This window comes from Ylistrum balloti, unplaced genomic scaffold, assembly GCF_031769215.1.
Source record: "Ylistrum balloti isolate Yb309-2 unplaced genomic scaffold, AGI_CSIRO_Ybal_v1 Utg369746, whole genome shotgun sequence".
NCBI lineage: Eukaryota > Metazoa > Mollusca > Bivalvia > Pectinida > Pectinidae > Ylistrum > Ylistrum balloti.
The window spans coordinates 858,513-882,307 of NW_026781953.1; the positions used below are offsets into that span (position 1 = coordinate 858,513).

The following is a 23,795-nucleotide window of genomic DNA, read 5'->3' on the forward strand; positions in this document are numbered from 1 at the left end:
ACAGATACAAAGATTGACTCCTATAACAAAACAAATCCCTTCACGTCACTCGAAATTTCTTAGACAATTTTCGTAAAATGCTTTATGTACTATCTAAAAAAAACTTTATCTCTTGAAAAACCACCTTTTGTGTTGTTTTGAATTGCATAGTCATACCTCGTCCGTTGAAAAAAGAGAGTGAAAGGGATATTGGCATGCTCCAAGATGGCGAAACGCAACACTAGGTTGCACGATTGTTCGGGTGAAGCCAAAAGATGTCATTGATAGCACCATTTTAATGCAAACAGCTTCCACACACGACTGTCCTAAGAACGGCCTACCAAGAGTTACCGCCCCGTGATCGGTTTCGTCCTGCCACCATAACAGCAAGGACTTTGCTTGGTCGACGGGTAATCAGCCAGACACAATCGCACAGATTACCTGGATCGAGGTTGACGAGATCGTCGACGGCTCTTACGACGGTGGAACAATGTCTTGTTCACGGATGAGTTTTGCATGATGTATTGTTTTTGTGTTTAGTCAACCATAAACTTCGTACTCGCTATTCGATATGAACATGTACCCGGTAAACCCTTTTCGTAATCTACGCTTTATGCTATTCTCTTTATTTTACGGCCTACTAGAAAGGTTCCCCTATGGCCCAATAGAATGGTTCCCTTCTGGCCCATCAGAATGGTTCACTAATGGCCCAACAGAATGGTGCTCTTTACTTTATGGCCCATCAGAATGGTTCTCTTATGACCCAGCAGGAGTGGTGCTCTTTATTTTATGGACCATCAGAATGGTTTTCTTATGGCCCAACAGAATGGTGGTCTTTACATAATAGCCAACCAGAATAGTTTCCTTATGGCTCAACAGAATTGTTCTCTTTATTCAATGGCCCATCAAAATGGTTTTCTTATGTCCACCAGAATGGTGGATTTTACTTAATAGCCTACCAGAATAGTTCCCTTATGGCCCACCAGAATGGTGCTTTTTACTTTATTGCCCAACAGCATATACCATTAGGGCCTAAATTTACTATGATGAAATCCTTAATGGTTGCATGTCCGACAAATCACTGGTGATATCAGCTCAAACTTTGTCCCTGTAGAGAGTAACAATGGGCCACATAGATCTAGAGCATGACACAATTCAACAAATATATTGGCAAGCCGGGTCGCCGGATCTATATCCCATTTAGGCATGTGTGGCCATGTTGCGAAAAGCTTTCTAACTCTGCAAAAAACTTTCATTCAATAAAATTGGAGTAAAATATGAACACGAGATTGATTTACACGTAGACTGCTGAAAAAGTACAAGATAATGAGAGTAGCTGTTCCGGAAAAGTAAGCGACTTTTGCTTCATAGACGACTTCCGTCACGTAAATTCTGGTCAATCCAAGGAATCAATGCCACGTTCTCAAATGAGACCAAATTATACAACAACGGAACCAACTTACGAGCATCAAACATGTCCAACATGTCCTCATAATTTTCATCAGTCTACAACCTTATGAATCCTTGTGTTACGAGTTTGTCATTCAGTTGATGAGTTCTCACTTGAAAATCGTGATAACTAGAACAGGCTTATCAAATCAACTGTGACATGTAATCACCATAGGATGGAAATGCATGGATGTTGCTGTCTCCCTTCATTAGATAGGGAGGCAAAATAAAGTAAATAAACAATTTACCTGGTAGTTGATTTCGTTTTGTATATGAAAACCTATTTTAAAATGATTCATTTGACTATCTGTTGTTTTATGTGATGTAACAGAAATGGAAAAGGCCTTTATACAATGTTAAAACAGCGAAATTGACCCTTCTCCTTCCGAGAAATTCTATAATTAGTTATGCTGCCAAATATAACGGATAGCGGTTGATGGATGTAATGAACCTGCTAATGCCAAGTACAGTGTAAAAGTGATCATCACGTCACATCTACGCGGCACGAGCTTTTCTTCCATGCGGCACGAGCTTTTGTTCTTATCCAATGTATGAATTCATCGCCAGACATGTGAAATTTTTTCACGTGCTGCGACATCACGTCACATCGGTGTTGATCTAAACAGAAGGTGAACTCTTCATCTCCATGATACTATGTTATGCAAGTGTTTTTGATAAAAGATAGAGTTGGCAGAGAGATAAGAAAAACATTTTGTGTAAACATAATTGTTATTTGTCGTAAGAAACGAGTAGCTTCAAGGCGGATTTATATATATGTATTAAAAACATCAAAATCATACAACCATACTTTATATTACCCTTTTGTTAAAAAGTCGTCTTGTTTGAAATTTAGTAGTATTTCATATCGCTGTCGTTCTCATATGTTGTGATTGGAAAGCTAGCTAATTGAAAATCGAATCACAAATATATAGGACTTAAAAATCATGAATAAATGATAAAATTGGATGACGTCTGCTGATCACGTGACTTTAAAATTAATGTCCCTGTTTCCTCGAACAGAATTACTCCGCGTGCTCTTCTATTAGCCTCAACAAGAGTTATGAATAAAAAAAGTCATAATCTGGGTAATTTGATTTGCAATAATTGATTTTATTTTATTTTTCAATTATTTTATATGTATATTTATATACAATAATGTATATATATAAGATATTTCTAAAGATGATGATTTACAAGCACATTCCTGTTAATTTCTTCTAAACGTAACCAGAGCATGACCAACGCATTGGTATGATAATTATTCTACTAAATATAAGAATTGTTCCTAAAGGATTTTTTTTTATCAACCTCGCACGTTCTTCTGACGACAATTTTGATTAAAATAAGCGTTGTTTACAGCGTATGTTGTCGCCATAACTGTTAAAGTTGTTTATCACAGTAGTCATTTCAGTTTTCCTTTGATTCTCAAAATTTAATCAAGGTCTGGCATTTTCTTGTTACGAGTACATAAATTTCGCTGTGCCACAAAAAAAATTGTTTATCAGAAATTCATATACTGAATTGGCAAGAATTAGCGGTATCTTGTAGCGTTGTTTAATGTATGGAAGAGCTCCAACTATTGATAACAAAGGTACACAGCTGTTGGCTAAGCTAAGTACTAAGGATATTGCGCAAGGATCGACAATATGCGACAATGTGCAGCTTATTTTATCCAATAATTGATAGCTGGAATATATTTCTAGAAATATTTCTTTCAAGCGATCATTACTTATAAATATGTCTGCCAAAACTGACTTCGTTGATAGTATTCATATGCACCTTTATTCATTTTGACCTTTTCTTGAAACTATAAGATATATGAAAACCAATAGATTAATAGATCGATTTAATTATGGGTTCGTTAGTTCTGTTTCAAATTGTTTTCGGTCGTCTCTTAGGTTTCAAATTTAAGGCTTTCAGCGTATGATAAATCCTCAAATGACCATACAGGTGTTCTGTACTTTAATATATTATTTGGCACTGTCGTATCTAATTTTGAATTATCAGATACCTTACTTTTTTTAAGCCTTCACAAACATACAAATCATTTTTAAAAGGCTATCAAGTTACCTTGCCGTACACCAAACTTTGGTTGACAATACAGATACAAAGATTGACTCCTATAACAAAACAAATCCCTTCACGTCACTCGAAATTTCTTAGACAATTTTCGTAAAATGCTTTATGTACTATCTAAAAAAAACTTTATCTCTTGAAAAACCACCTTTTGTGTTTTTTTTAATTGTATAGCCATACCTCGTCCGTTGAAAAAAGAGAGTGAAAGGGATATTGGCATGCTCCAAGATGGCGAAACGCAACACTAGGTTGCACGATTGTTCGGGTGAAGCCAAAAGATGTCATTGATAGCACCATTTTAATGCAAACAGCTTCCACACACGACTGTCCTAAGAACGGCCTACCAAGAGTTACCGCCCCGTGATCGGTTTCGTCCTGCCACCATAACAGCAAGGACTTTGCTTGGTCGACGGGTAATCAGCCAGACACAATCGCACAGATTACCTGGATCGAGGTTGACGAGATCGTCGACGGCTCTTACGACGGTGGAACAAAGTCTTGTTCACGGATGAGTTTTGTATGATTTACTGTGTTTGTGTTTAGTCAACCATAAAATTCGTACTCGCTGTTCGATATGAACATCTACCAGGTAAACCCTTTTCGTAATCTACGCTTTATGCTACTCTCTTCATTTTACGGCCCACTAGAAAGGTTCCCTTATGGGCCAATAGAATGGTTCCCTTCTGGCCCATCAGAATGGTTCACTAATGGCCCAACAGAATGGTGCTCTTTACTTTATGGCCCATCAGAATGGTTCTCTTATGACCCAGCAGGAGTGGTGCTCTTTATTTTATGGACCATCAGAATGGTTTTCTTATGGCCCAACAGAATTGTGGTCTTTACATAATAGCCAACCAGAATAGTTTCCTTATGGCTCAACAGAATTGTTCTCTTTATTCAATGGCCCATCAAAATGGTTTTCTTATGTCCACCAGAATGGTGGACTTTACTTAATAGCCTACCAGAATGGTTCCCTTATGGCCCACCAGAATGGTGCTTTTTACTTTATTGCCCAACAGCATATACCATTAGGGCCTAAATTTACTATGATGAAATCCTTAATGGTTGCATGTCCGACAAATCACTGGTGATATCAGCTCTAACTTTGTCCCTGTAGAGAGTAACAATGGGCCACATAGATCTAGAGCATGACACAATTCAACAAATATATTGGCAAGCCGGGTCGCCGGATCTATATCCCATTTAGGCATGTGTGGCCATGTTGCGAAAAGCTTTCTAACTCTGCAAAAAACTTTCATTCAATAAAATTGGAGTAAAATATGAACACGAGATTGATTTACACGTAGACTGCTGAAAAAGTACAAGATAATGAGAGTAGCTGTTCCGGAAAAGTAAGCGACTTTTGCTTCATAGACGACTTCCGTCACGTAAATTCTGGTCAATCCAAGGAATCAATGCCACGTTCTCAAATGAGACCAAATTATACAACAACGGAACCAACTTACGAGCATCAAACATGTCCAACATGTCCTCATAATTTTCATCAGTCTACAACCTTATGAATCCTTGTGTTACGAGTTTGTCATTCAGTTGATGAGTTCTCACTTGAAAATCGTGATAACTAGAACAGGCTTATCAAATCAACTGTGACATGTAATCACCATAGGATGGAAATGCATGGATGTTGCTGTCTCCCTTCATTAGATAGGGAGGCAAAATAAAGTAAATAAACAATTTACCTGGTAGTTGATTTCGTTTTGTATATGAAAACCTATTTTAAAATGATTCATTTGACTATCTGTTGTTTTATGTGATGTAACAGAAATGGAAAAGGCCTTTATACAATGTTTTCTTCAACTCATTCCTGGTAGAAACAGAAGTATAAAACCCGAAGGTAACATTTGTTCAATCTGATCAAAATCATATCGGTCATTTCACATCGCTTTCGGTACTTCGTCATGGTGAGAACGGGACATTTCAATCAGATTGCCATAGTTGTGGTTCTCATTCAAAGATGGAAAGGTAAGAATCTTTGACAAAGAAAAGTTGATAGTAAAAATCTTAATTAAAAGTTAGTTACAGAAAATTTACTGAACAGTTTCTTATTCCAATTCAACTCAAGGTTATTAATTTTTGATTGGATTGATATTTGGTACAAATTCTAACGGTTTTATAGTGCTAGAAATGTCCAAAAAGAGGAAAAAGTTGTATGGTTCAGTTTCATCCTATATATGCTTATACTATACATAATATCAAACTGTTATTAAAAAGCATTATTAATGTTTGTGTCTTTTGTGTTTTTACAGTGCTAACACACTGAAACGTTACATATTAATTTTTGACTTAAGTTGTCTGTTCGGTTTCGGGGTTCTGGAACTTTTTTTTGCTTGCAGATCCAACCAGTTGTGTGCTGGACATCCGGGAAATCACTACCAGAAATTAGAGAGGCAGCAGGAGATATGATAAGTGGAAACAGGTGTAGAGTACCTGGGAGACACACAAAGCGATAGCACAATTTTATATAGTTGATAATTATGCACCAGGTAGGCTGTGAAAGTGAAAATAGAAGGCGATTGATGTATTTAAACGTTGTTTTGTTTGATGTGTGATTGAATGAAACAGCTGTTACACTAAAGTTTATAGAAAGTGAGTTAAGTTATTATTATTGAATTCTCCTTCAATTTTCAAAATAATTCATTTTATGATTGTGCAAATGAAGCATCATTCATCTCCAAGTAGTTTCTTCCTGATTAAAACAAATCTAATGCAAAGGAAATGAGTTTGCCAAATTGACAACGTTATTTGTTTAGTCCAATCACAACAAAGGTAGAATTCAATTTCGTTAAAAAAACTGTTATATTTGCGCTTAATCTAAATATTTAATTTGTCGTAATTCAAAAGTCTGCTAATGACATGTTCCTCAATATGATCCAATTATGAAGTGTGTACTTGTTTAAATAAGTGCAGCTATAAGGTGTTTTTATTCAAAGCCTACACGCAAGCCAAATGAACGAAGAGAAACACAACATTAACGTAAATTCTTTAAGTGCTTATATAATGTGTTTTCATTCGTTTCAGAATAAAGTTTTGAAGGAGAAGACAACGTCTAACCCAGAGGGTTGTATAAATGTATGAAGATAGGCATACATAACCACTACCAGAAGCCAAATCAAATGGAAAAAATTATAACCATGGAAATGTCATGAAATAGATAAAGATCAATTAAGTTGCATCAAACTGGCAACAAACCAAACGCTTTCTCAATTTCACACTAAAACAAATACAGTAGGTGTTTATAGTTTTTTCAGGGAAGTCGAAGTTTTGTTTAAAGACTTCAGAAACAAAATCTTTGGAACACAATATATTAGTAATTGCTCCAATTGGAGAAAAAGGCTTCCCCCGTTTGGGCCCCGCCCTTCAAACCCTTGGGAATAGATCATACAGTATCTAATTTTAATTCTATCATTGCCCATGTAATGTTTCTGTGAAATATTATTGAAATCCGTGCAGCGGTTTTCCAGAAGTTTCAAATGTGAAAATGTTGACTGACAACGGACAACAAAAGATGATGGAACATGAGGAATCAGGAAAATGACCTCTGAGCTTCAGGTGACCTAAAAGGGAAAGAATATAAGACCAGGTGTCCATGAAGGGAAGATGCTTCATTACAGACAACCACCATCTAAATCTTGGTTGATCCATGAAAATAAATCTAATGTCAAGTTCTCAAATGAGAACCAGGATAACAACAAAAATCTGAACGACCCTCGAATCGAACACATCTTACTAAATAATACAACTGGAAATATTTCCCAGTCACATAAGGGCAATCCTACAATTATCCTTTCGTCTTAACCTACATCATTTGTCTTTCATCTGCTGGCAGCTTTCATGCATGTCTCTTTGACTTGTAAAAATGATGTTGACAAAAAAAAACATTTCTTTTGGCTCGTTTTGATCCTCCAGAAAAAGGCTGGAGGAAAATTTGTGCCACATGAAGTTCCATTACACACACTCAAACGACTCATGTCACGCGAGCTAACAAATGTTTAAAGTAAATGTGTACGGTTAAGTATAGAACATTTTTGACTTTTTAGTTGAGCCATCCACAATGCATCGTATGTCTGCTGTTCTATGGTGTGAATATAATCTGAAGTTTTCACTACCTCACCTGCCTGAATCTTTAAAACTATTTCTTTTTAATAACATAAGGCCGACAGAATGCTGGTAGGAAGTGGTACCACGTTTGCTCAAATGAGAGACCTTGCAACACTTTCAAGGTAATGGGTGTCAAAGACATGAATATTAAAATTTTAACTGACTTCAATGAAAGAACCTAGATTACCAGGTCATGATGTTGGGTCTACAGAATGCAAAGATGAAGGCTTCGAATTACTTATTTCAAATGACCTTGACCAGGCTTAGGACAATGAAATAGTGATTTTTACTAGCTGGGATGACATGCTACCAGATTGTTTTAAGTCAGAAGGGTTAATTGTATTAAAACAGCCTGATATATTCTTTTCAATATCTTTGAGATTCAGGGTAATGATAGATCTGTAACATGCCTGAATAAAGGAATTAAGATTGTTGAAATTAATTCCCTTGACCCATTTTGAAAGGTCACAGGGGTCAAAGTGTTAAAATATTCAATAACCAAAAGGCCTTGGGACATGATATTGAGCCATTCATATGCTTGGATGAAGGGGTACAAAGTTTGTTTGAGTGAATGACCTTCATGCAATGTCTATGTCACAAGTTTAATGGCGTTAAATATTCTAAACTTCTGAAAAATAACAAATAGGCCCAAGGGTCATGATATTGGGCCTGTAGCATACTGGAGTAAAGGCTACAAAATAAAAATATTTTAAAACTTCTCAATAATCAAGATGCCTATCACCATGATATTAAGCATGTAGCATGCTGTGATGTAGGGTTACAAAGCTTGATCTTATAAGTGACCTTGACTCACTTTAAAGATCACAGGTGTCAAACCTGTTAAAAATCTGAATTACGTAATTTAACCACAAATCAGGTAGAATGACTGGCATTGAAAGTCACAAAACTGTTAGCATACTCCCACGAAAACAAAATTATTTGAACGAAGCAGTTCTGATCAGTATTAACTCAGTAGAATTAACAAAGTGGTCAGTTACCAATTACCTTATTTAGTAAATATTTAAATCAAATTGTCTCGACATTTATTGGACCCTGGCCTTAAGGGATCACATGTCCATCAATTTTATTTGTGCAAAACCATTTCAGTCCTTTGTTCTATGTTTCAAACCTGAAATGTTTATAATTCATGCAGACATTTGGCAAGATCAATAGAATTTAAAGTCTTGTCTCAGTTTTCTTTATTGCACCCTGCCCCTCTGCCCTGGGGGTCACAATAACCAAATTTATATTATCACCTTGTCAAAGTGATGCTTTAGTCCACATGTAAACCTTAAGGAGGAGTATGATTTTAAAATAACTCCCTAATTCCCCTAGTTGGTCTTGCCCTTTGACCCTAATAGTCTGATCGTCTTTCATTTATCCATAATATTGCCACAGAGATATTTTGGACCAAGTGTGTTTACATTAGATATATTTAAAAAAAAAAAAAGATATCTAATATAAGGCCCCTCCTCTCATTCCAAATGTTGAACTGACTTAAGGAAAAAAGCATCCGTTCCCCAAAGACACTTCAGACCAGATTTGATTAAAATCCACTAAGGTGTCAAGGAGCAGTATTTGAAAGCAAAATTCTGAGTTTCTATTTTTGAGCCCAGCCCCCATGTCCCCAGGGGTCAGATCAGCATTTAAATTGATATTAGGAATAATTAACTCCAACAGTAGTGTTTCAGACCAAATTTGATTGAAATCCACTCAGTCATTAAGGGGCAGCGTTTTAAAGCAAATTTAGTTTATTTCTACTCTTGGGGACATGTCCCCATCACTTGAATCGTCCCCATCACTTGAATCAACTTCATTTACTTCCCAAAGGATGTTTCAGACCAAATGCACTTGAAATTGACCTTGAAATCATGGAAATATAGCATTCTTAAGCAAAATTTCACCCCTTTTGGGACCTAACTCCATGTGGACAGAATCAACTTTACGTCACAAGCTATTCACCTTCCCTAATAACATTTGTAACCAAAAGGTGATTAAAATACACTCAAACAATGATAGCAATATGTCATCCACAGCCTACAAATCAATTAACCTTCTAACCAACAGGTCAAAGGTTATACTATTGAAGATGTAGTATCCTGAGAAGAAGAGCTTTCAAGTTTGCATACCCTGGCAAATTGACTGAAATGATGCTGCCAATCAGTTGAGAAATACAGGCCCATTGGGCCTATTGTTCAGTTTGTTGTTCTGACAGCCATACTGAGAGTGTCTAATCCTCCTGATAATGAAAAGAGTGAAACCATCGCATAGCTTTCAAGAAATAAAGATAAAAAAAATCATATCAAATCTTAAAAAATATCTTTTTTTATTTTTTTATTCTTTTTTTTCTTCTAACATCAAATTCACATGTATTATCAACACATGCATTTTGTCATGAAAATCCCATCATCCTCTTAAAATGTCTGTCTATCCCATTACTTGTAACAGTTCTGTTACATTTTGTAATGAGAACTGAACACACAAAAAGTCTGACACTTTTTCCATCATCACTGATTCTTCACACGTGAAATGCCTGTCACATGAGGTCTTTGCTGTCAGAAACATGTTTCTATGGCAAGGAAATCCGTGTCTGCAGGTCCCAATATCTGACACAGAAATTTGTATCAATAACAAGAATCCACACAAACATTGTCTTTCTGGGTGAGATTCCCCTGATCATCCTATGGATGACGTCCTCCATTACTGTAGCACCCTGGTCACGTATGAGATATCGAAATCTTCATTATCTTTGCTGAGTAACATCGCATCAAACTTTTTTCTTCTTAGCCTGAAAATATGTTTAAGTAATTATCAACTTTATTGTTTACAACAATATTTTCCATTCCCTATCAAAAACAATATTTTTTTTATGTTTAAAAAATTAACTGAAAAAAAAAACAAAGATATAACTGTTTTTTGTAACTGTGTGTTAAAGATTTACAAATTTCCTGTGAGGAAGTTTCCAATCTATTAATGATAAAACATTTATACTACATATAAACGTAATCTGTTAATTCCTTATATACTGACTTTAACAATATTCATATCCTACATACATTACTTACAGCGTTATATTGTGCCATTAACTGTGTCTATTATACAACGATTTTCGCTACACAAATAAAGTCTCTTAATGGCAAGTTAGAAATATACTTCAATTTGTTTTCCCGTTAACGACAAAGAATAGTGACTTTGTCGCATCATATCATGACAGGTTGCATGACAGCTTGTGTCTTGTATTGACACTGATAATGCTTTCGAAGATAACACAGCTTTCTACTTAAACCCCACATTTTTATATCTCATTAAGCACAAGCATTAGCTCGGCTTCCATTAGTTTTAAGTATCCTCCATCTTTAGGTTGTCATCTTATGAAAAATCAATTTCCAAGAGACCTTGAAATATATTGAGGATACCCTGATAATATAATTACGTTTTAAGATTTTACATTTAAACGTTAAATTCCTGTAAAATGAAAGTGTTGTTTGAAATTAACAGACTCTGCTTGTCTTTCATTTAACCTCTGTAGGGATTAACCAGTGTTTTAAAAAGTTATTCTCCCTCAGCAGGCTTGTGCAAGAGTGTGGGAAACCAGATCTTGAAAATTTGTTTTCAAGGTTATTTCAGTAATGCATTCACACGTAAACACTCAGTCCAGATGGAAGCATATTAACGTAATTTCCTATCAAAGATCTTAATCCTATCAATTTGTAAGAAATCATGAAATAGCATTTCAAAACCTAGACGCACGAGAAAATTTCCTTCTTTTTTTAAATTTACATTTTTATTTCAAGCGATACCTTCATACATGGTTATCAAAGCTAGTGTTATTAATTAGATAAAAGTTTATCATTAATTGAAGAAACTAGATGAATAAAACTACCCACATTGTATTTAACATGTCTGTCAAGTCACTGGAAATACACAATGACTATTAATATAAGGATACAGTAGACAGACACCTGCTAGACATTTCAGTTTAATTTGAAAAAACATTTCAATGGAAGGAGTTGGTGATACAACCTGGGAGAATGCTGCAATAAGTCATTTTAACTAAAATCTAATTCCACTTCTAGAATTAAAAATAAATATGTTAAAAAAAATTATCATTGTTCCTAAGTAAGTTGTCTTTAATTTTTTTTCATTCTTTTTTTATTTTCAAACTAGAAAATACCCTTCTATACAAACCAGAAAACCAGCAGGTACAGAACTGATGTTATGATGTGGTAAATGTGAAGAATATCTGTTGAGACAATCTCAACATGTATCATTTAATATAAAAACTGGACATCGCCCATAAAATAGTAGATGCACAAAAAACAAGAGATCTGAGATGGATCTTGCTGCCCGCCATTGTTTGATCTTCATTTGCTCTTTGAAAGTTGGAGCTTTTCCCTTCTTTGCTCTTCTCTTCAGTGTTTTTTGCTTCTTAATGATAAGAAATTTGAACATTCCTTTGCAGAAATAGTGATGATTATCTTTACCTGCCAAATCCAAGATGGTTGCCTGGAAGCCATCTTGTTTTTTTTCAGATCAGGTAAAAAATCAAACAGGCACAACAAGGAAAAAGAGAAACCTACATATGAAATTTAAGAAAGATGCATCCAGTACTTCACAAGAAGTATTGATAACAAACTTTCAAAATCAAAATCTAAGATGGCCACCTGTCGGCCACTTTCTTTTTTTTCTGATTAACCCCAAAAATTAGATTGGCACAAAAGAGACCAAGGGGAACCTAAATATGAAATTTGAGAAAGATCCACTTAGTACTCAAGAAAAAGCAATAACAAAAATTGTTTACGGACAGAAAGACAGACGGACTGCTGAAGTAGGACAATTTGAATAACCCAGCATCTGATGATGGTGAGCTAAAAATCTTCCATGCATATGACAATGTTTTTAACTCTACCAGGTTCCCTGATTGGCATCTAACCAGAGACTGATCATTTGATCTGTATACACACAAGTCATAAAAGTACTGTTCTATCCACAATATGATTTAATATGTCATTTTGACGGTTGTCAGCTGTAATGAAAACATGTCAGTGTTGTAGTCATTAACAGCAACCGTATCAACATGAAACAGTTCAACATAAAACAGATCGAAATGTAATGAGAATGTGACAACTTCCACTTCCAATGCATAAAACTATCCTATTTTTCCTTCAATAAAAAAAATCTAGATTCTGACATATAAACTTGATTCCACATCAGGGGATAGGTTTATTGCTGGCAATGAAATTGCAGGCTACTGATCAGGCAAAGATGTCACGAAGCATGGACATATTACAAGATAAATACGGCACAGCAGTCACTTCAAAGACCCAGTTACTGTTGTAATTGAAAACGACAATTTCTTTCGTCTGCTATTAACATTTTGTTTTTAATATTGTGACAAATGTCAGTCAGAAACTGGAACTGATATGTTACAAAATCAAAGTAATAAATTTGAAAATATCCTAATGTGGCTTTTTGCTTTATAATTGATATGCAATAAATAATTGTTGAACGATTTGGTCAGGCGAGTCCAGAATACCAATTCCAAAATTTTGACAGGTTCCAATACTAAGAGATGAAATGGTTTCTCAAAATATGAGTGAGTTTAACAGGAGATGCATGCATCCAAATCTCACATATCCCATTTCCGAATTTATTTTGGAAAAAGCTTTGTTATCTTAAGATTTGTCAACAAACATCTTTTGACCACTTTAATCAATATATTGGTCCAAAAATGAAGAATGCAGATCACAGGACTAAGGAGCATCTACTCGTGAAATCATATTCTAACCTGTCAAGTACTTCTCAAGAAATATTAATAACAAATCATAATTGTCAAAGTCCAAGATGGCTGCCTGTCAGCCATTTTTTCCCCATGAGTTCTGATATAAAATATGTGCAACTAGTAACCAACAGTAACCTATGCAATCAATAAAGAAATAATACAACCTCACAGTTGAAATCCAAGATGGCTATCCGCTAGCCATTTTGTTTTTGCAATCAAACATTACAGCTAGGGACAAAGGACAACTGATATTTGAAATTGAAAGAAAAAATCCATACAATACTTTTAAGAAGGGGCTGAAGGCCATTTTGTTTTCACAATCGGTCATTCAATTGAAAATGTATAACTATGGATGATGAGAAACTTGTCAATGAAATAATTCATTTAGCATTCCGCATGAAGCAGCATAATAATCTATAACCGTCCAATATAATATAGCCGTCTGTCAGTTAAGTCCAAGAATGATCCATTCAGTTCCCGGAAGTAACAATAACAAAAACCATAATTGTCAAAATTCAAGATGGCCACCTATTAGACATTTGTTGTTTTTTTTTCCAATCAGTATGAAACTAGACAATACACTATCAGGTACCAAGGGGGACCTAAAGATGATACTTGAGAAGAATCTATCCAACACTTCAAAAAACAGCATTAACGCACTATAACTGTCAAAATTCAAGATGGCCACCTATCAGAATCTATCCAACACTTCAAAAAACAGCATTAACGCACTATAACTGTCAAAATTCAAGATGGCCACCTATCAGACATTTGTTGGGGTTTTTTCAATCCGTATGAAAATAGACAATTCAATATAAGGTACCAAGGGGGACCTAAACATGGTATTTGAGAAGGATCTATCCAGCACTTCAAACAACAGCAAAAGAACCCTATAACTGTTAAAATTAAGAAAACGGCCACCTGTCGGTAAAATTAATTTCTTAATCAGTCCTAGAAACCTAATAGGACAATTTACAACTCAAAGTAAGAGGGACCTGAGTACTTTTCAGAAAATAATGTTAGATAGAGTAGTTAATGACAGACAGTGGATGGCTGGAATAGGGACAAATGAGGAAGGGTACTTTGAACACTATGTAACAATGGTGAGGAATCTTGACATCAAACCTTGCATGGTCTTCACTTGTTGTAGAAGTTACATGTTTGAATCACAATAGTGGTACAAAACCTGGACTAAAGTTTTTGTCAGTCTAATTCAATCACAGTAACGGTTTTATATCAGAAGAGAGATAAACCTAGGACACCTTTGCAACATTTTAACATTAAGGTCAAAGGGACATAACTCTACCAACAACATCAATCTGAGGAAGAACTTCACGGCTTACTCCAAGCGTGACTTTATTCTGACTTAAGAAAACCTGAACTCACTTTGATAATTTAAAGTGCCCATGTGAAGAGACACAAGAAGGTATAGCATGCACATACACATGATAACAGCTGAACCAGGGGTTTCTTTGGTTACGACAAAAGAAACAGGAAACTAGGGAATCACTGTGAAGCGTGCAAGTGAATGGTCATTGTTCTTCAGCATATGTTTTATTGCATTAATACGAAGAATTCAACCACAGTAAAAAGGTAAAATCCAACGTAGGCCAGACTTAAAAGGGATATCAAACTTGCTTGCCCACTTTGTTGTATTTTAGAAAGACGTTCCCAATTCATAGATATAAATTCCAGTAAAACTAATTTTGTACTCTTAAAATAAAAAACTAAGTTATACAGTTGACCGACCCAATATGAGTTGTTTTTTTAATTATCAATAGATCAAAATGTGATCTATAATCTTCTTTTCTGATTTTTAGTTTTTTAATGCACAATTACCTCCCCCTGAAAATTCTTTAAAAGTTTACAAGCATATTGCATGACATCTATAAAGAATTTTACCAAACATCAAGTTTTACTTACAGATGACAGGGCTGTATTGCCAAAGTCCTGGAAGGACCCAGAGTTTCTTTTTTGCTTTCTGAAAACCAAAATATTATGATTTTTTATCCAAATCTTAACATGACACCATACCATATATATATATTATTTTGTTGAATTAACGATACTTCGCTTTTGTTACATAACCTTCACAGCAAATCTAAACCAGCTTCCTTAGAAATATTCCTTGTAATGAAAGATATTATATTACACAAGACATTAGCTATAACAAGCATGCCATGTTTACAATTACAAATATTCTTCTCAATAACCATTACCCTCTTTAGAATTCGGACATCTGACCAATCATATTCAATAAATAGCCATCAGCTTGCATCATGTTTTTCCTCTTTTCTTTCTGAACAATATATTTTCGGTACCAATAACCGAAATCAATGTTAAGCCCATGACCCCCTTTTTATTTTTTCCCTGACATTTCAAACATCCTTCACCATCAAACAGAAATCCTTAGTTATAGCTTCTCACCTTTCTTCTGCCTTTTCTTCTGGTGGAGCCTTCCGCTTGAGTCTGTGTTGTGGAAATGTTGGCATGAGCTCCGGATCACACGCTGTGTTGTAACACAGAAAACAAAGCTATGAACAAACTAATGCACTTGGACAAGGAAAGTAAGACCCACAGAGGGTTAAATGGACCTTTACTTCAACCCAAGTAAACATTCACTTTTGTTTTTTATCTTACTCTTAGCAGTGACTCATTCAAAAATTTGTACATTCAACTCATTAAATATTCGAAATTGTTTTTAGAAGTGTCTCATTTCAAAACTTGTACATAAAAACCATTTTTATTTTCTTTCAACATTCTAAAATGACAATAAATATATTCAGTATTGTTATTTTCAGACATTCTGAAGTCACAGTAAAAATTCAGTATTGTTCTTTTGTCTTAGTTTTAGCAGTGACCCATTTAAAAATTTGTAAACTGCATTTTTTGCTTTCAACATTGTTTATCATGAAATTATTACTACACTGTGTCCATTATTTTAATCAACCTTTTTCCCATTGCATGAAGAATATTCCAACAACTAAGAAAATATCAGTATTTATTACAAAATTACTGACAGGTATCTCATAAAAGTTTACGTACTTGCCTCATATGCCTGTCACCTGCACAATTATTTTAAGATCATTGCCAATCATTTTTATGAAACACATAGAAAACTTTTTAAAATTACATTTACACAACACAATGTGTAATATTTACCACTAAGTGACAATATTGCTAATTTAATTGAAAATAATCCCCATTCCCCTCCATCCCTTTCCTCAAGTGAAAACACACTGATTAAAAATTGACAGGGAAAATCAAATCAAGCCCTAACAAATTCCCTAGGGATTCAGCAGATCATTTTGTAAGTTGGACATCTCTGAACTTTGACCTTTGACCTCATTTAATGACTAATGATTTGTGTACATATCATGTATTAACAGATTGTTCATTCGACAGAAATCAATTGAGAACTCCGGGGCCGTTAATAGCTCAAGCCAGCTCACATATACACAAATAGGTCAGCTCAAATATAACACTTACGATATGGCTGCTCCTTAAAGTAGGAACTGTCTAAGCTGTCCTCTGCAGAAGCCCTATTAAACATTTAATCATCAATTATTATTTTATAAAAAGTAAACACCGTGTTATGCTATTTACATGGAAACAAATTAATGTTATCTTTATTTCTCCCAGCTTTCAAATTAAATAGGATGCATTTTACATCCAAAAATGGAAGTCTTTCAAAACTTTTCACAATGTACTCGCCAGAAATGAAAGAAGGAACTCATTTTCATTTATCATCATGTCATGCTCACTTTGATCAAATTAAAATTTAAACATACTTCATGTTTGCCAATTTCTTTAAAATAGAATTATATTTCAGAAAATTATCTGTCAGATACCATTACTTGTGGATGGAGGAACAGTCTTTTCCCAATAATAACAAGGATCATGAGACAATTTATGTTGTACCTTTTCATTGGATCATACATGAAGAGGAAGTTAAGGAGTCGTATCCCTGCATCAGTTAACCAGGAGAACACGTGTTTAAGATTGTTGTATCTGTAATAAATAAGGAAGGTATTGTAGAAGGTTACTATCAGTTCTGCCACTTTTCACAGCCTCACCAGTTAATGATGTAATGATCTCTAGCTTGTCTACTCAACATCACAGTTTCGAGTTATGAAATCTAATGTTAGATCCTGTTGAATTAGCTTCAAATAGTGCCATATATGTATATAGGCAAGCGGTATAGTATCACCCTCCCATCCCACCCCCTACAAACCCCCCAACCCAACAAATGTTTTTTTTCTTCCTTACTTGCTTACTAAATTTACTGCCCTTTTAGTTCCTACTTCTGCTTTCCTTCCTACTTAAAGTTAAATTGGTGCAGATTATTAACTCTAATCCATAAGTAGAAATTAAAATTTTATGAGACAAGGTTTTCTTCGGGAGGGTTGATGGATCTGGGGCCTATCTAACCATATTCAAAATTGGTCAAAAACCCCAGAACTTCTCATGGCAGATGGAAACTTACAAGCAATCTGGATGGTGAATATATTCCACTAGATCGACTGATAGACTGACCAGGCGGAACTTGGTTAACCCTTTTTAAGTTGTTTACAATACATGTATGGCTGCAGTTTGATTTTTATAAAAATGATGGCTATCAATGTAATATATTTTATAATTCTAAATTAATTTCAGTTATCAATGTTTAATTATCCGTAACAATTTTGGGTGTAGAAAAAAAAAAGGTTTACTTAAAGAGTCACTATATTTTTTGTATTCGTGTATACAAATGAACTGCCTCGTTTTCAAAACTGTCACATGACATTATCATCTCTAAATCTATGAGGGGTCTCCTGAATAAAGTGAGAGGTCAAACTGGATATTGGAAAATGACTGTGAATATAGGGATAGCATAAAAATGTACATTGAAATGTATAAATCACACACAATTAATACAAAGAATACAGTTTTTACTCTGATGTCACTTTCATCAAGAAAGAGTTACACTGCATATGTTGTTCTTTCTTTTCTGTTGTAAAAAAAGTTTGGACACCAAACGATACCTGACGCAATAAAACTTTCATATTGTTCAGTGTACTAGATTCATCAAGAATGCTCTACACAAAAAAAAGATACTACCTGTCATACATTAAATCTAATGTTAACTTTTGTTGTATCAGTGAAAGGGCTAAAAAGAAAGTTTGTATTTATAACTTACGGCTGTTTCTTCAGATTGATGCTGTCTAGCATGGGTAACTGATTAAAACCCTGTAAAAAGAGAAATTTGCTTTCAGTTATTTTCAGTTATTGGTAATAATATATTTGAAATGATTTATGAAATATATAATTTATTTACTTTTCTTTAACTCTTCAGTTCACACTACTAGATTCTTTGTTTTTTCTTTAGACATTTTTATTCACAACAGTCAAATATATACCGGCCAAATAGCTTCGCTGGGGGTCCCAAACATCTCAATGATCAGCTCTATTTGATGGATGTCAGATCGTCCTGGTAACAGGGGACGATGTGCCAGGAGTTCTCCAAAGATACACCCCACGGACCTTCAAAATGTGAATCAATCATTGTTTTTATTGAAACATAAACTATGAACATTGTCATAATTTTCTACAATAATGTATATATTGATTCTAAAGACCTATTTTCTCAAAATTACCAAATATAAGTTCCACTTGGATACAATGACATTAAAAATTCTGATATTAACCATGGGTACATACCACATATCTATGGCAACTGTCTGTTCTTTGGAGCCCAACAGCAGTTCAGGAGCCCGGTACCTGTGGGTTAGAAATTACAAGATATGTGGTTATTTGATAAAGTTCTACCCACAATCACAAAATATATTGTACTTAATTCAGAAAAAATTATGGAGGATGGAGAGTATTATATACTAATTGCCTGTATAATCTGAATAGGAAGGGTGTCAACAGTTTGTTTATTAATGCATTAATACCTATATACTTGCAAGAATATTTTATGGTTTAAAAAAGACGATATCATTTTATAGTGAGGCAAACATCAATAAAGTGGTTAAATTATCATGCAAGTGTTCCGTTTATAAAATATCTAAAAATAATTTTCTTACCAATTAAATGTGCAATAATGATCATCATGAGACTTACCACAAAGTGACAACTTTTGGTGTCATCGGTTTTAGAGGTAGTCCATACTTCCTCGCCAGACCGAAGTCAGCTGACAACAGAGATAAACATGGACTCTATATCAACTGCACAGATCTACTGTGACAAGTCAATGTCATGTCGTTCTCTCATTAACCCTGGTTTTAATTATATCTCTTTGCAAGTTTTTATTAATATGTCCAAAAACCTATTTAAAGTGTCATTATGCATTTTCTTTTAATTGATGTCAATTAAAGATAACATACTTCAGCTGAGAAAAAGATCAATATTTGCTGGGATAGCAAAGAAATTTAAAAAAAAACAAATATGAATAGAGGCTTTTAACAAAATGTCATAATATATCATTTTAAACTCTCTTTCAATATCCCCTACAGTGGTGAATATTCAAACCTTCAGCTGTAACAGTAGTCTGTAAAATATGGGTTGATCTGATACATAACTCACCTATCTTAACACTTCCTTTATCTGTCATTAGAAGATTGGACACCTTTAAGTCTCTATAAGAAAAGGCAACTAACATTTATGTCTAACTTATCAAAAGGCAAGAGAGCTAACAGATGAAACAGAATGCTTTGAAACCCATACATCAGTTAGTTTCTTCAAACCCCAATATTTGTACAATATCAAATCCAACTGAAGAGTAGTGCATGCAGTCAATCGCAACAAGTTCCTGAGTTTTTTGCTTAAAACTACTGTTCTTAGTTTGTTCCTGTCCCTAAATCTTCCTCCATAAATACCAGGTGGTATATCTAGGCAAGGGATATGAGGAACCAACCAAAGCTAATTAAAGTAATACCCTTGATTCTTCTCGTAAAATCCATAAATTTCTAATTGTCAGTTGTTACTTTATATACAAGGCAATTCAATGAAAAATAAATAAATTGTTTATATTGATTTATCAAAGAGACAAAAATATGTGAATTAAGATACACAGCTAGTAACATCCGACACTTTTTAAAAGATAAATATTGAAAATTTTAATTTTCTTAACAAATAAAAAACTTACCTGTGGACAATGAAGTTTTCATGCATGTACCGCAGACCTTTCAGCACTTGTATCATAATACACTTCACCTGTAAAAATATATTGAAAAGTTTTCAAAACTTTTCTTATTCAACTCATTAATAATGTATTCTTTGTGCAAGCCTGTCAAAAAAAACGTAGAAATGAAAAAGACAAAAAAAAATTAAGATGCTGGAAAATTAGTCAAAATTATGATACACTAAAAAATCTCTAAAACACTGGGAAAATCATGCAAATAAAACCAGGGAACTTTGTTTTAATTCAAAACTGCAACTAGTGTTATTACCTGGGCTTCTGAGAATGGTGCTGCCATGTTGTCTAGAAGTGATGCCAAGTCCTGTTCACAGTAGTCCATAACCAGAAAAATACTACAACATCAAACACAGCTGATAAAACAAACATGTCGGTTTTTTAGAGAGAAACACAAAGTAGAGATTAAACATGAAAGTGTCAGTTACTGTATTTTATAAACAATTTATTAAAAATATTGAAAAATCAAAAAAGAATAGGAGTGACCCTACAATAATTCATCATTATCCTTCGGGGAGTGTCAACAATGACTTTGCACATGTGAGTTGTACGAAAATTAAGAAATCATACCAAAGCATGAAGTTAAAACGAGGCTCCGAAAAGGTCATGTGATGAACTAAGCTATCTCCAATACATACCAAATGGCAGTAGATAATCTTTATCAATTCTTCTCAAACAGTGCTACGATTTTGTAAATATGTGGTAGTCTAATTTTAAGTACTACATCGCTTGCCCGAAAGCGAACAGGAGAAAAGTAATAAAATCTTACCATGTAGTCCCTTCAATAGACATCAAATCCTGGATTGACATAAATGTACTTACTAATATATAAAAATGTATTGATTCTTCACTTAGATCTTGTTTAATTTTAAAAATTCATGTTTCTAATGACATTAATGTCCTTCTGAATGTCAACACTAACCTATCTAAACTTTTTCCAACTGCTACTTCTCGTAACTCCACTATGTTGTCATGGCGAAGATTCAACAGAATATCTATTTCTCTAAGACCACTGATGGGAATACCTACAAAACAAACATATTGTACATTTCTTTCACATCCCTCCTGACAGACTATCTCACATTGAAATTAATGTAACTGTTTGTAAACTTCACACAAATGGATATTTCATATGAAGAACTGCAGAGCTTACTAATCAGTATGTTTAATGTGTGGAAAAGTAAGTATAATATTGAAATACTAATGTGACATCTTGAATATTTATGTTCAATTGTAGGTATTTTCATGCGTGTTTCAAAAACATCTCTACCATACCCAATTCAGACAATTATCTATTTCGTGTATGAAATAAAAAAATCTATTTACCATCTTTTTCTCTTTCCATCCTCATCTTCTTTAAAGCGACGATGGAGTGAGATTTGATGTCTCTGGCTCTGTCTGTAAATAACAACATCATGTATGTCGTGTAGGACTCTTGTTCATGTAAACAAATACAACATCACATCTAACATCTCTGGCTCTGTCTATATACAAAACTGACATCAAATCTTTCTCTCACCACAAACAAACTTAACATTAGATTTAATTTTCCTTTCTCTGTCTACAAACAAACATCAAATTTAATTGTAGTGGTCAATCACAAAAGGCAAAGACCCTGGGTACATCAATTTATGTCGACCAGTCTCACATCAGATTTAATTTTCCTTTCTCTGTCTATAAACTAAAGGAGCGTATCAGCCTGTGATTGGTTAGTTTTCTTCTCTTGGAACAAATAAAATTTCTTCACTTGTGCTTTCAATCTTGTCATGACATATTCCACAGCTACAGCCAGTGTAAGTGATGAAAATCGCTGGAGTATTGAGGATAAGAAAATGGTTATCTTACACTTACAGACAATTCCATATGTGCCTTCTCCCACTCTGCTTAACTTCTCAAAGTCAGTCACACTGCGGCATTTCCCCAACTGTAACAAAAAGAAAACATTATTGGCAACACATAATGAAATTTCCATGAAATTGTTCAGAATGGCAAAATCAAATAATTAATGAAGTCAAATTAAAGTTTATATCAATAAACTGTTTGTGACTAATTACTGCTCACTATATGAACTATTAAGATATCAGTGATCAGCTGACAGACAAAGTGAATAACCTGATGATTATTGAAAGACATATACCAGCCTCTGTGGTCAGTTATCTTACCCTGGCATGCTCAGGAACCTCCTGTAGTTCTCCATTTAGCATTGATACAAATGCCAGTTTCTCTGTACTAGTCTGACGTTCCATCCCAGCCATAACTTTGTTTCCTGATAATATATTTGTTCCTTTAATCCAACATGATGGTCATCAGTCTTTCACTAATATAAATGAAGTGTACTTCTAAGTGTAAAACATGGTACAATTACCAGAAGCTGAATGGAAAATCTGAAATTAAGTAAGATGATACATATCACTCAATGCATCTACACAAATAAAGATAATATTACTTTGACAAACATATTGCTTTCTATCCTACTGGAATGTGGATTCAATACTGATGTGGCTATTAGCATGGAAAGACCTATAATGCTTAGATTGTCTGTAAATATGTTTGTATATTATATTGTGATAATTTACAGGAATTTCAACGATCATAACACATACATTAATTATGACTGAATACCAAAATATTGTGCTATATGTTACGTCACTTAATAGTTCACAGTGTAAGGGTAATAAGACTTAAAGACAAATGTTTAAAGAATAAAGAGTATGATTCAACACAATTAAAAAAAACAATCGAAAACTGAGGCTCATAATGACATGTGAAAAAGGAAAAAAACAAGCTATTTCATTCAGAAAAATAATACAGTATTTCTCTTAAATCAGATGATGCAAGCAATCTGGTGCTAGGAAACAGCATTTAAAATGCACTTTATGGGCATTGTTTGAAGTATTAAACGATATTTGTGAATAAGTCTCCAGACTCCATAACAGACCAAGACAGTACAGCTCCAGTGATCAAGAGAGTGATGAATACAGATGTAACGGGATTAGTTTTCACGTCTGTATTTTCATCCGTCCAGCTCCGCTACACAGACACAGTTACGTAGTGGCTTGATTACATTCCGATGCCATTTTACTATGCATTGTTTTACAAATCACTGGTTCGTTATGATGTTGTCAATTATGAATGCTTGGTGTACATTTTACAATAAGCATTAAGAGCGAAATAATTGTAAGTCGAGCGGCGTGCACCTGTATTGGAACTCTC

The 23,795-nt window shown here is 34.3% G+C and overlaps 1 protein-coding gene across 1 annotated transcript; it reads right to left on the bottom strand.

Annotated features, from left to right (window-relative positions):
- Window positions 1-9,925: 9,925 nt before the first annotated feature.
- LOC132543239 (cyclin-dependent kinase 10-like) lies at window positions 9,926-23,782 on the bottom strand. Its single transcript, XM_060206722.1, has 17 exons — window positions 23,521-23,782; window positions 22,745-22,966; window positions 22,434-22,506; window positions 21,909-21,980; window positions 21,505-21,607; window positions 20,839-20,920; window positions 20,535-20,602; window positions 19,973-20,025; window positions 19,511-19,580; window positions 19,106-19,165; window positions 18,805-18,928; window positions 18,585-18,634; window positions 17,327-17,416; window positions 16,895-16,947; window positions 15,833-15,914; window positions 15,329-15,386; window positions 9,926-10,411 (listed from the first exon to the last, which is right to left on the bottom strand). Exons 2-17 carry the CDS (start codon window positions 22,835-22,837, stop codon window positions 10,391-10,393), a joined length of 1,152 nt encoding a protein of 383 aa, XP_060062705.1. The 5' UTR covers window positions 22,838-22,966; window positions 23,521-23,782; the 3' UTR covers window positions 9,926-10,390.
- Between the last annotated feature and the right edge of the window lie 13 nt (window positions 23,783-23,795).

Bases quoted from the DNA above. Each gene is read 5' to 3' on its own strand.
- LOC132543239 (XM_060206722.1), bottom strand. From the start codon at position 22,837: ATGGCTGGGATGGAACGTCAGACTAGTACAGAGAAACTGGCATTTGTA. The intron at 21,981-22,433 runs GTAAGTGTAAGA...TGTTATTTACAG, and splicing joins AGGCACATATGGAATTGTCT to ACAGAGCCAGAGACATCAAA. The intron at 18,929-19,105 runs GTATGTACCCAT...CACATTTTGAAG, and splicing joins ACAGTTGCCATAGATATGTG to GTCCGTGGGGTGTATCTTTG.